Here is a 14,648-nt window from a genome sequence, read left to right as displayed (position 1 = left end):
ACACACACACACACACACACATTTTACTATACGTGTGTTTCTTTAGTTCAATTATATTTCTTCTTTGGGCTTCAGATTCTCATTCTACTGAGTGCAGTTTACGATAAATGAGCTCTACCTCGCAGACTTCTTGTGAAAACTGTTGAGGTTCTGCAGATATGTTATTTTTAAAATAATACGTAAGTTAAAGGTATAAATACAGTTTTTTCTGACAATAGAACATATTTCTCTTTTTTGATGTACCTTCTCCACTTTCTAAGGACTGTCATCTGCTGTATTTTATTTTCCTATGCACTGCCACACCATTGGGATTAAAAAGACAGCACATTTTCCTGACTGCTAATACCACCTTAATTTCCTTTTTGTACAAACACCCCAGCCACTAATTCTCAATCCTAAATATTCAATAAATATATTTTACATGAATGAATCTATAAACTTTAACTACTTAAAACATGGCAAACAGGTTTAGTATACAAAATACACTGTGGAATGCTTAATGTTCTTTAAAAGCTTCAACTGAAGGACACATTCCACATCAGTACTATCCTGAAAAATGGTACCATCAGGTAACAGATGGTGTGATAATTTCAACCTCATATTTTAGCAGATCTAATTCATGTATAATTTGATAAAAACAAATACTCCTTATGTCAGGAAACATATTAAAAATAAATTAAGCTGTGTTATTTGGTCATTTATGTAATCACATTTATTCAATATGCACCATGCACAAGGCACAAGCAATTATGAAATGGCAACTACAATCAAGAAATGTAATACAATATAAGAGGAGTCACAGGGATAAGTATTTACAATAAAAGTCAGAATACGAGCATTTTTACAGATGGAACAAACACTTTGAAGAAATTTAACAAAAGGAATTCTTTTATTCAGTGAGATAATCATAGTCAAAAGGGAAGAAGATGGCATTTGACCTCAGTAGAAGATTAATAAATAAAGGAGGGGGAAAGAATTATTGGAAATTATAACTAAATAATAATACAAACAGATTAAAAAGTATAGGCCATTTTTGAAGAGTATGTGTAGGTGATACAAGGCTGGCAAAGTTCCGGACAAACCAGAGAGTTTAGTTCCTAGAGCACCAGGTTTATAACACAGGACACTCAGAATTATAGAAATTATGAACCAAAGTGGGGAAGGGTCAGACTTGTGCTTCAGGAAGGTTGGTCTTGCTTTCAGTGAGCACAAGACTAGTTATAGAAAACCTGGAGAAGGTGAAGTCAGTTAGGATTCTATGCATGTGCCTGAACTAGGGAGCATAAATAGCCCTTCAGTGACTTAAGCGACTTTCAGTCCTCCAGTGACTCAAGGGACTTAACTTCAGTGAGATAAGACATCTTTTTAAGAACCTGTGGGTACAGGGCTATAGTGGTGGACAAAGAAGTAAGAGGTAGAAGACATATATTAAAATAAATTACATACAAATACTTTATATTGTAATAAATGCCAATGAATGTTTGAGATGACCAGGTGTCAGTGACAAAAATGGGGATGCCAGGAGGAGGAGGCATTTTTAGGCAGTTCTGCTTAAGTGGGTTAAGTTTGAGACACTTCCTCAATATTGAGGTAGAAGTGTCTGTCAGGCTCTTGAGTGTTTTTAGCGTGCATTTCTGGAGAAGAATTTATAGCTAAGGTATAGATGTGTATGTCAGCTACATGAGGACAACTGTTGAATCTAATGAAATGGATGCACTCACTGTGACAGAGATGACTGGAAGACCAAAGAAGGTAAAAAGAACATGGGCATGAAATCAGGATTGAACTGGCAAATGTTTTATTTATAAACTTCTTTACCCAATTCAGTTCTACTGTATAAACCTATGTAGATTTATAAAGAAATGAATTTCCCACTTCTGGGCAATTGTAGGGTTTATTATACAGTAATATTTCTGATTTAAGAGGAAAAAAAAGAGTAGAAGTCCCTTTTATTACAGATGAAAGAAAATTTAGAAAAGGATGTCTTAGTTAGCTGATTACAGAAGAACCTATACTGTAAAACAACTCATACAAAAGCATTTATGAACAACAGGGTCAAATAAAACTTCTTTTCCAAATCATCTGATAATAAGGATACATGAATAAAGTTCTTTTAGAAAAATCATCTGGTTGCCAAAGGAAATTTATTATTTTGACAAGTATTTTTCATTGGACAAAGATCAATCTCCAGTAACAGCTAGAGCTATATAAAGACTTTGCTTAACTGTTTACCTTCATGCTATATGTTTGAGGAAAGATAACTGAATCATAATACAATTTTTCTATAGAATGAGATTTAAAATGTTATCTATTTATTGCATAAAAGCTTTCTACAAAACACAACTGATTCTTTATCAACATCTTAGAGCAGTTTATTATAAAATAAACCATCAGAATTTTTGATGAATACAAGTTATTACTACATAGCCTTTTTCCCTCTAAACTGTAGAACAAAATGAAGAATGTGTAATCTTAGCTAAGTAACATCTTAGGTATCAAAAGAAAAAATCCTCAAATTGATTTCTATCAACACGGTCAGCTCATGGAAAATCTAAGTCAGAGCACAAAGTAACACAAACAATAGGGATAGTCTCTTTGTTTTTAATGAGAAGGTAAAATACAAATCACCTTTCATATATTTTCATAAAAGGAAACAGATAAAAGAGAGAAACTGAAGATGACAGAAGTTTTACTCTGCAGTCTATGGATAAGATTCCTGATTTCACTAGTTATCCTAAACGGAACTATGCCTTGATAGGCTTGATTGTTAAGAGAAACAAGGTCTACTTCACTGTTAACGTTTTTCTGAGTTCATTGGAGATGTTTTTTGAACTTTCAGTCTATAAGGAAAAAATCAGCCTGCTCTTCTTTTTGCAAAAGTCTACTTATAAATTTTGCAGAAAAATAAGTCAAGAAACTAGAATTAGCATCAGCTCTACCACCACAAGGTAGGTGACATCAACATTTGTTTTCTACATGTCTGACACTAAAGAAGTACAGATACAAAGTAGGATACTCAAAACATCAATCTAAATTTTAGCTTACCATCGGGAACAGAATTGGAGTGCTGAAGTTCCAATTGACTGGAATCACTAGAGAGTTCAGTCAAACAGGTTAAAGTAAAATCTGAGTTGGAAACATGCTCCTGTCTGGAGCTTCCAGGAGAAAGATTATCCAGTTCAAACATCGCTGCAGACATTGCAAAACTCTCAGAGTTAAGAAAAACAAGGTTTACCCTAGTGAAGTTTCAAAGAACATAGGAAAGAAAAGAAAAAAAAAAAAAAAAAATCACTGTATTGTAATCAAGAATAACTCCAGGCTCCCTGGTAATTATTTTCACTCAAAAAAGTCCAAATGAAATAAAAAAATGGAGAACTGCCTTTCTAAGAAGTTTTCCACATTCACTCCTTTCCTAGACAATTGACTTCAACAGGATGGATGGATGGATTTTAGAATTGTTTTTCTTGAAGAGATCTTGCTGCCATTAAATGATAGTAGCACTGAGAGGCTGCAATGGAAATTAAAATGGGCTAAGTGAAGATATAGGCAAGGCTATAGAGAGATGCTTTTAGTAACTTGGTAATAGAAGTTCTCATTCACATTTCTGTATACAAGAGATCATCTGGGTGGGGCTAAGAACTGTCAGGCAATGCAACTTTATTCCACTGGGCAGCTCATCAGAGGAATGTTAATTTGGGAGGAAGTTAACCCTAAATGATATTTTCTGGGTCAGGATTGTCAAACCATTATCCTGCCGCTTTTAGAAAGATGATTGTGATTATGGAGATTAAGAGATTTTTTTTTAATGGTGATCAGATAAAATGCATGACTTGAGAAAAACAAAAGATTGGATTTCACAATATGAGCAAACGACCAAAGAGCAAAATGACAGAAGGTGGGGGTTAAGGGAATTGGTATTGTTATATTTGAGAGGTAACACATGAGTTCCCTATGAGTTGTTAGACAGAGGGCTGTGTTGATCACATCAGAAAATTTAACCAGGATCTCACCTTTATTCATATTCTTCCCTTTTATTCATGAATCTAATAAAGGGCTCCAGAAGGTGCCCTTCAATGGCTTGTCAAAGAGTAATTCAGCAAAAGATAGCCTTCAGTTCAGGTATCCAAACCAGATGAGGTTCCGATCAGTTCTCTGTTGGCCTGTCTTAACTCATTTTTATTCATTAATTTATTTATTCACTCAAGTAAGCATTTATTGAGCCTTTTCCTAGGTTTTAAGTTAGGTGTTGAAATATCCAGGCAAGGTCACTTGACAGGATGTGGGCTGGGTCTGGTCTCAGTGGGAAAGAGAGCTGAGATTGATTAGGGAGTTTTATTATGACTATGGCATTAGGTATGGAGGTAGATGTGTCACCCATGAGGAATGCTATATTTAAAGAAATTTTTACCTTCTTTGCTCAGCACTCTTCAACTGAGTAAATATAAGAAGCTTGCAAATCAGTTGCTATAATATAAAAAAATAGTCTAGATGAAAAGTTACATGTCTTGCTCATAACTAGTTGTTATCATTAAGCAAACAAGTAAAGAATTCTGGCTCTTTGCTCCACATGCCTTCATAAACTATAGCCCAGGCAGGGGAATGATTTCCATCCCAACAGCATGAGCAAGAAACAACATATTGTGCTATGTAAACATAGTCCACCCTTCTGGCACAGGCACGATAAATCTTTGATTAAAATGACTAACACAGCCAATTTCCACTAATAAGTATACAACACTTTGCTTGGATAAAAAGGTGAAAACAACATGAAAATTTAAACCATAATCCAGAAAAATATGCCACTGTTTAAAATAAAAATGAAACAATTCCGTATGTATTCTGACATAGCTTCTTCACAGGCTAATATGAATACTTTCTTGTCTCTTACCACCAGTGAATTCTTACAGTCTAATTTAGACTCTTAGAAAAAAACACAGATTGGTTAATAGTGGGAAATGGGTTGATGAAATGATGACCTCTAGGGAAAATAAAGAGCCCCGGTGGCACAGTGATTAAACGCTCTGGCTGCTAACCAAAAGTTTGGCAGTTTGAATCCACCGGATGCTCCTTGGAAACCCTATGGGGCAGTTCTACTCTGTCCTATAGGTTTGCTATGAGCTGCAATCGACTGGAAGGCAATGAGTTCATTTTTTAATGAGAGGGAAAATAAAAACAAAAAAGAGGATAATGAAAGGTAAAAAGGTGTTAAAACAATTTATAGAAATAAAGTAGCTTCTAGAATAATGAAAAGTGGGCTCCACAATTCTCAATCGAAATATTTATTATGATACATAGTGGGGAGCACTTTTTGAGAAATGAAGTCTAAACGGTTTGATTTGAGAGTTACTCAAGGAGGTTTACCTACTAAAGTTTTTCTAGTCTCTATAGCTGGTGGCACAGTGGTTAAGAAATCAGGCTGCTAACCGAAATATCAGCCGCTAACCAAAAGATCAGTAGTGCCAATCCACTAGCTGCTCTTTAGAAACTCCATGGGGCAGTTTTACTCTGTGCTATAGGGTTGCTATGAGTCAGAATTGATTCGATGGCAACAGGTTTGGTTTTGGTTTTATGCCTTTAAGTTTTTCAAAATCCTTAAGTGTCTCCTATTTCCAACGATACATTGAAGAATGTGGTTAAAATGGAAATGTGATTTGGCAAGGGAACTATAGTTAACATCATCTGATAAATGATTTCTATCAAGACCCTGAGGGGATGATTTCTTAGGTGACAGGATAAACCTATTCTCTCTAGTAGTGGGTTTTAAAGTTTCGAGCATGAGGACACCTCGGGAAAAAAGTATATGTATAGATAAATATATATTCAGTCATCTATCCCTGTGTATACATGGTATATTGTATTTTGAGTATTAATATATGAAAAATAATGATGATGATATATGATTACTTGAAATTCACTAGTATGTAAATATTATATTAATCACATCTACACACCTTTGAAAAAATGTTAGTGTAAATGTGAGAAATGCCACTGACTGGCCCTGGTGGCAATTGTTCATTATACATGTGGTTTCCTAAATTCAGGCAATTGCTCTACTCCCTGCCCCCTCCTCACCATACCACAACACTGTCCCAGATGTAGCACCCATATATCCGTAAATTGGGAATTCCTATAAGATTGCTATGAGTTGGAATCGACTCGTCAGCAATGGGTATAATATAGATGAGCAAACACTCTCAGCAAACTCACTTCATTGTCCTTTTCCCTAGTGACCTAGGTACAAACATCCCCTTAGTCCTGCAGACCAAAAAACAAACAAACAAACGAAATCCATTACCTTTGAGTCCATTCCAACTCACAGTGACCTGATAGGACAGAGTAGAACTACCCCATAGGGTTTCCAAGGAGTGGCAGGTGGATTTCAACTGCTGACCTTTTGGTTAGCAGCCAAGCTCTTAACCACTGTGCCACCAGGGCTTCTAGGAGTATTTGTTTTAAAGAACATTTTTGTTAATGTGGATCCTCAAGAGTTGGAACCTTAGCATTTTTCTATTCCTGGGTCTTAGAACCTCTTAAATTCTACCCAGCAGCTCCCTGTATACTTCTAGTCTTTAGTGAGATATTTCCATGACAGTTTATCTAACACTTTTAGTTTTAAACAAATAAGATTTCTGCAAATCTTATGAAACACTAGTGTAAAATTCTACCCATGTTATCTTCCTGTTACCTTCATAGCCAGACATATCTTCCAAACTTTCCTTCTTAGAGTGCAAACACACATCAGCAGGGAATGCTACACAGAAGCCTCCTTCCTGTTTGACTGCGCTCACTGCAAACATTTTCCTCTGAATGTGGATCAGTTTATCTCTGTTACTATAGCAACCATTCACTTGCTAGTGGTTACAGTAAACTCAGGTCCCTGGTCCTTCACTCATTTCAAAACATATGCTGCATTTTACAAACCCTTCTTCTGAGGCAAGCTAAATTTTGGTATAATCTGCTTTGGGTTCTCTTAACAGACCTAACTTTATTTTATTTAGAAAATGGCTAACTTTATTTTAAATAATTGTGATTTTAACTGGATCATAATAATACAACTTTAAATAAGTATAACAAACTTATTTCTCATAAAGTCTTCTGTATAAGTCCCCAATTGAACAACTGTTATAAGCGTAACTCAGAGAATATATTTTTCTTTTAGCTGAGTTTTCTAAACTTCCAGAACGAGTTAGTGAAAAAGAAAAACAAGGAAAACTTTAGACTGAATCTGGTGACATTTATTGTCTTTATGGCCAGAAAAATCAGTGACGAAATTAGATGGATTTTTTTTTTTTATTACTATGCAACTTTAACTTTATTGAGTGTTATTTTATGTTATTATGGCTTTTAGTTCTAAACCTATTTGTCATTTTAACCCATTTACAATTTTTCTCAGAAATTGCACATATTTCACACATGCCAGATTCACACACTGAATCAGAATTGCTCAAAACTCTGTCAACAATCAAATTGCTTACACAACCAAATACATTTCCTCCAACTCAAACAATTACTGATGGAGGAAAAAAAGTGCTCTCATCTCACTATATTTACAGTCCACATTGTTGTTGCTGTTAGGTGCCGGCAAGTCAGTTCCAACTCATAGAGACCTTATGTGCAAGAGAACAAAACTCTGCCCGGTCCTACAGTCCACATAGGTGATGCATATTCCCAAAGCACTGGGTATTTGCTGCCTCAGTTTCTCAAATGAACTACCATAAAATAACTTATAGGAATCATTCCCATATTGCAATGCATTTTAAAAGCTCCACTTAGAATTGACAATATTTGGCTTACTACAAGTTTCATTAGAATTAATGAAAAAAGTTATTTATTTCAATGCATTAGCTCCGTATTCCTCCCAGGAAAGATAGTCACAAAAATCCTTTTTGTCAGACCACCTCTGCATTTATCACATTATATGACTGCTATCTTAAACCAAAGGTACATTCCTGTGCAGGAAAGATGATTATATGGGTTTTCCTAAAAATGAGCATTAGTGCTGAGTCATCAGGCATTTAAAAGAATGTCCCAGGAGGATACTGAAATTGTAGTTTGGAAGAATATAAAGGATTCATAAAATCAATTTGCAAGGACAAAAGGAAAAGGAGGATTCATTTTACATGGAATGGTGCAGACACAACTGTGACTACTTGTAGAGCAGACTCTGCATTTTATATATACATGTATATATAAAAGAAATCTTACAGTTCTGATTTAACCTCAGGCCTCATAGGGTTAAGGAAAAAGATGCCTCCTAAAATCCCCATGTTCATGAAATTACGCATTGTTTTTTAGTGAAGAACATACGTTACATTTCTCAGTAGAGTTACTAAGATAGATGAAAGTATACTAGAAAACAAAATAAAAAACAAATGGAAATTTGATTTGATTGTGTGGTGTGAAGAAGCACTCTTACATAATTATAAACTGGGTTTAATTAAAATCTTAAAGTAAGTTATGGTTTCATAATATAAAATAATGACTTGCAGCAGAGATAAAGCTTCATTTGCCTGACTTCTGACTGTAATGTGATTAGAGGGGCAGCACAGTGCAGTGGAAAAAACAGGGACTCTGAAATTATATGGATCTGGTCTCAAATCGTGTCAATGTATTTAGTACTTATGTGCATCTGTTAAATATATTTAACTTTTTTGAATCTGCTTTCTTTTTTGTAAAAACTGGAAACAATGATACCCACACCTAGAAGGATTGCTATGAAGAGTAATGAGGCAGTATGTTCAAAGTTGCTAACATAGTGTTTGACTCAAGACCACCCATTCATTTGTTTAGTGAGCATTTGTAATCTACCAGTTATTGCTCTAGGGATTGTTTTTCAAAGCAGACAAAGATCCTAGCTTTATGAAGTTTATAGTCTATTGGAAAAGATAGAATAAAGCCAGTAAATCAGAAGATGACATGAAAACTGATAAGCATTATAAAGAATAAGATACAGCAACTAAGAAGAAGTACGTGAAAGGGTAGCCAAGGAAGAACTCTCAGGAGGTGTTGTCTACACAGAGACTAGAAGGAAATGAGGGAGTGTGTTTTGTAGCTATCTGGAGGAAGAGGCTTCTAGGCAAACACAATAGCAAGTACAAAGCCCATGAGAAGGGAATGTACTGCACATGTTCAAAGACAGGGGGGTCAGAGAAGTTCTAATATGTCCTCAGAATATAAACTAGCATCCATTGCACTGTATAGCTAAGAACAACAGCTCAGAGTGTGAGGGTACATGTCCTGTTTCTACCTTTGGCAAGTCACTTAAACTTCTAGGTTTTGGTTTTCTCATCTGTAAAGTGGGACCAACTATCCCATAGAGTTATTTTGAGAATTACATGTGTTAACAAATATTAACATGTGAGCACACTGTAAACAGCAAAAAAAATTATTTTTTAAATTCATAATAAACATAGAATAGAAAAACCATGTTTTTCTTACTGGCAAGCCCACCTCCATTTCCTAAGAATATAGTCCACTTAGCATTCTCTGATTCATAATTTTGAAATATATCTTATTTGTGTGAAACCTGAAGGTGTTTTCTATTCTGGAATTATGCCTTCCTTGTTCTTCTCTTGTTTTGTTTTTAGGTTTCTTTTGGATGGAATTTGGATGTTGTTTCTTTCCAAAGCTTTAAAAATCTTATTTAAGATCTTGGCTATTTCTTAAACATCAGTGCGCTATACAAACATTTCAAAGATTGATGAATCATAAAATTCAAAGAAGAAATTTAAAATTCAAGAACAAATATTTTTGGTGTTTTCTTTTTGAAACTTTTGACAGTTGGGTTAACTATTTTATCTACTTCAAACATGCCTTTCTAATAAAATACAGCTCGCATTGCCTATAATAATGCTTTCACATTTAGACTACAGATTTATTGCTTGTTTTTCCCATGTATTTTCCTATCTAATTCTGACAATAACACACAGTGAAGTGGGTTTGATTTTCCCCATTTAGAAGATATAGAACCTAAGATTTATAAAAGGTAATTTAATAAATGATTCAGTGTTCAGTGGTAAAAGTAGAACTCAATCTTAGGTGTCTTAATCTGCTACTCATTCCCAATACCAAAATATCTGCCATATTTTGTTAGTTTTGAATGACCCTAATCTATCATAAAGCCCACATTAATGACTTTATCTCATGGTGAATGTTTATTGTATTTACTACTCATGCAATACACAACTGGGTTTGTTTTATAACTCTCTGCATCCTTTGCAAGTATCCTTTGTGTCTTTCAACTAAATTATAAACTTCTTGATAGAAAGACTGAGGATTTATAAGTTTTTGTTCACTTGTTGTTTTTTCATTCACTCATAGCCTATAGAATGGGTCTGGATATATTTATCTGGAAAATCTTTGAAAAACAAATGAAAATATCTACACTTGAAAAGATGAAAAGATTTAGAACCTCACAAAGCTATATTCAAATCTGATCTTTGCCACTTCCTAGTTTTATGCCCTATGAGCCTATAATCAGGAGCCATGGTGGCACAGTGGTTAAAGTGCTCAGCCACGAACCGAAAGGTCATCGGTTCGAACCCACAAGCTGCTCTTTGGAAGAAAGATGTGGCAGTCTGCTTCAGTAAAGATTACAGCCTTTGAAACCCTGTGGGGCAATTCTACTCTGTCCTATAGGGTCACTACGAGTCAGAATCAACTTGATGGCAGTGGATTTGGCTTTGGCTTAGGCCTTTGACCTTGGATAGTTGTACTGAATTTTATTCTCTTCACCTATTAATGAAACTAATAATCTCTTTCTACAATGATCATTATGCGAATTCACTGTAAATCACTTACCATGTCTCCTGACACAGAGAGGCCATTTTAAGGTGTTAGTTCCCACTCTCCCGTCATTCCCCACATTCATGTGAGTGAATTTAAATATTGCACTTTATCTCCTGCAACAAAAATAAGCTTATATTTAATTCAACATTCCAAAGATCCATAATGTTCTTGGTTTGTCTTTCAAGTTATTTGACTTTGAGAAAGAAAATATGCTTTTCGCCCTTGGCAGTAGATTCTGCTGTTATTCTCCAGTTGATTTGTAATTCAAATTTAGATTTGCAATTCTTCCTTCCACTGAAATAATCTTTACAAGGATCTTTTCATGAATCTCATCTGAAAATATGAAGGGTAATGGAGAGGTATAAGGAAATCTTTATAAATAATGCCATCTAAATCACCTAGACCTATAACATATGGAGTGGATAGTGTCCATCGATTTTTTAAAATTTTATATAAAACTTTGGATGTCATCTGTGGAAGCCATAAGAATCTTGTAGATCTCTAACTATTGGGAGACTAATTGACTAAGGCCCCAGCTGTTGCACTCTAAAATTCACTGCAGTGTTTCTTCCAAAGCCACACTTCCAATGAGCTGCTCCCAGTCAATGACAGTGCAGCTGGTTGTTAAATCTGACCCATTCCTGGGTCACATAAGACTCCTCAAAGACTCTACCCTTCCTGAACTTATCTGGACTGCATGGTACTCTAGGACAGTTCTACCCAATCATTCTTTCCTTTCTCCTTCACGTGGGGCTGGATTTGCATCACACTCTGATGTCTCTCCCAGACTTTCCTGACTCCTTTCCCATTTTCTCACCAACAGACATTTCCCTAATAGTTTTTGCACATTTAATCCCATTTTATGACTGTTTCTTGGTGGACCTGGACTAATACATAACTTTATTGTTAAAATGAAAGGTAAATAGGAAGAATAAGTAGGTGCTAGTAGAACTAGAATGTAAGCCACATGAAAGAATTGAGAATGTTTAGCTAGCAGACAAGGTCTTTAACATAGCTTTTACCAGTTAACCATGCCAAAGGGCTCCTTTTAACAAACAAACCTGAATATATTTTAAAAGGCTGTAAAAATATCTCAGTGTCTTCAGGTCAATATTACATAGACATAAATTGTGGACTTTGCAGTCACAAGACTTGTTTTGAATAATAACCCTGCTACTTATGGGCATATACATGTAAAATTAGGTGAGATATTAAAACTTTCAAGTTGCATTTCCCTTGTTTATAAAATAGGAATGATAATAACTACCCATGCAGCTATCACCCAGTAAAAATGCTCTCACAATACCCTTGCTTTGTTTATAATCCACTTCATGAATCCCCTCACCCAATCCAGCTTTGCTGCTTTGCACTCTCACTTGCTAACCTCCATAGCCCCTGATCCTTTCTCTTCTGTCTTTCTTTTTGTACTCTTGGGCTTAATGATAAATACCGCTCCCTTTATTCTTTAAGCCAAGATTTGAATTTGTCCCATGCATTCCATCTACTTCTGAGTAATCTAGGTAGAAAATTTTCAATTCTGTCCTTCCATTCTTGGCATCCAATCCTGACCTAAGTGAATGGCCTTTCTTCCAGGGTTTCCCCAGATTTAAAAAGAGAGAAGGATGAAGACAAGACTACATACTAAGAATTATAGACATATAGCTGTTTTCTAACACTTGAAGGATGCAGTGTAGAAAGACTGTATTCTGTTAAGCTTTAAAGAGCTCATATGAGTCCAAAAAAACAAACAAAAACATTGCCGTCGAGTCGATTCTGACTCATAGCGACTCTACAGGACAAAGTAGAACTGCCCCATAGGGTTACGGAAGCAGACTGCTACATCTTTCTCCTGTGGAGCAGCTGGTGGGTTTGAACTGCCAACCTTTTGGTTAGCAGCCAAGCTCTTAACCACTGTGCCACTAGCACTCCTTCTTCTGAGTCCAGGGAGATATAAATTGTATTGCTCAAGTTTGCACACACACTTACATTTCTGGAAGACATTGTGGGACTAGAGCATGGCTTTTTAAATCGGTCTGCTTTTTGTTACCACCTTCACAGACAGTTAACGTCAATAACATCTTTATCTTATGCCCTAAAAAGGTGACTTGATTTCTGTTAAAACTTGGCTTTAAGCCTTCTGCCCATTAACTTTCTTTTAAACATTTAGAACAACTCTTACAAAAATCCAAGAATTCATTTAGAGTTGTCATATATGACTCGGGGGTGTTTTTTACTTTTTTTGTTATTCAGACACTGTAAAAAACTAACTATAGATCTTAATATAGATAAATATCTATAGCTATGTGAAAGAACATCCCCATCTCACTGTAATAGAGGAGACTGAATTGTGCGGGCTACTTCTTGTACAGTACAGAAGTGAGCTTCTAAACTCGGCTTCCTTCCACTACCTCTGCTGCCTTGATTTGGAAACTCATCTCACCTTATGAGGATTATTGTTTTCACCTCCTCCCTGGTATTGCTACCCCTGTTCTTTACCTTCATTACTCTGTCATTCAACTTTCCAATTAAATAGTTTCTGTCTGGGGGTTGGTAATTTTTAAATTTTAGATGATTTTAAAAATGTGAAAAAGAATAGATCAAGGAAGAAAAAAAAAATGCCTGTATTCTTTCCTTCTGGAAATCAACCACCTTTAATATTCTGACATATTTGCTTTAGATATATTTTATTCAGATTAATATGTTTGAAAAAAATCTTAGTAATATTTAATACATTATTTTCTACTGGGAATAACAGAACATTACAGATAAAATTGAAGATCACCTTTGGACTTCACTGCCCCATTCTCATTCTTTCACCCAACACTTTATAGGGAAAAAGTAGTAGGAGGTTATCCAAAGTTCTTAGCCAGAATAAGGCTTGTTTTATACCCATCCAGGATCCACTGTTCATGTAGAGCACTCTGATCTCATAGTCTTAAATCCCACATAGATTCTAAAAACGTATTTCATCTCTATACGCCAGAGCACACTTCTATTTTAACAATCCTAACTTCCTTTTTTATGAAGGCTCATTCAAGGCCATTTTTAAAATATTACAGCACCTGAAATGCCTACCCCGACTCATCAGGCAGATGATTCTTACTCATCACAGTCACCCTATGATCATGATTGAATTGTAGAACTGGTCACAGTTCTCTGGAATTACTAATTTGTGTGTGGTCTCCTGTGCTGGTCTGTGAAGGCTTTGAAAACAGAGACTGTTTCTTGTTCCTTTTTGTAGCTCCTGAACTCAGCATTACACTGGTCTTTAATAAATATTTTGGGGATGAGAAGTAGAAAAAATGGCAATAATGAGTTTGGAGCGATGGGAGTGAGGACAGAAAGAGGCTCTAACTTGGTATGTAATTAAATCAAATTTGATAAGACATTTTAGATGAAATAATACATGCAATAGGGAGTAACAGAGAATATACTTACAGGTGGCCCCTATTTAAATAATTCGGAAAGGTTTTCTAGTATACAGCATTTGTTCAAGCAATTAAATTTTTAGCACTAGGAAAATGTCCTGTTTGACTGAATGATAACTTTTTCTGGAGAATATTTTAGAATAAAATATACCAAATTAAAATTAATATATTGTTGTGTTGTTGTTAGGTGCCGTCGAGTCAGTTCCGACTCATAGCGACTCAATACACAACTGAACAAAATACTGCCCGGTCCCGTGACAGCTTCACAACCGTTGTTATGTTTGAGCCCATCGTTGCAACCACTGTGTCAATGAATATACAACCCTTAAAATCTAAATTCGCTTTCTAGGTAAGAAAAGATAATTAGCGAATTATGTATTTTTGCAAACAGCTTTCTAGGTTGAAATCTCTGAAACGTAGCCTTAAGACCCT

At 35.4% G+C, this 14,648-nt stretch overlaps 1 protein-coding gene across 1 annotated transcript in view; it reads right to left on the bottom strand.

The window, feature by feature from the left end:
* The window catches only part of ANO3 (anoctamin 3), a 508,791-nt gene extending 505,592 nt beyond the window's left edge, over window positions 1-3,199 (bottom strand). The window contains exon 1 of the mRNA XM_023737820.1: window positions 3,046-3,199. Coding sequence (XP_023593588.1) covers window positions 3,046-3,199 — 154 coding nt within the window. The remainder of the gene's footprint in view (window positions 1-3,045) is intronic.
* Between the last annotated feature and the right edge of the window lie 11,449 nt (window positions 3,200-14,648).

Source organism: Trichechus manatus, unplaced genomic scaffold, assembly GCF_000243295.1.
Source record: "Trichechus manatus latirostris isolate Lorelei unplaced genomic scaffold, TriManLat1.0 scaffold00006, whole genome shotgun sequence".
NCBI classification, from domain to species: Eukaryota; Metazoa; Chordata; class Mammalia; order Sirenia; family Trichechidae; genus Trichechus; species Trichechus manatus.
The sequence above is the reverse complement of the archived record's forward strand: the minus strand, read 5'-3'. Positions and strand labels throughout refer to the sequence as shown.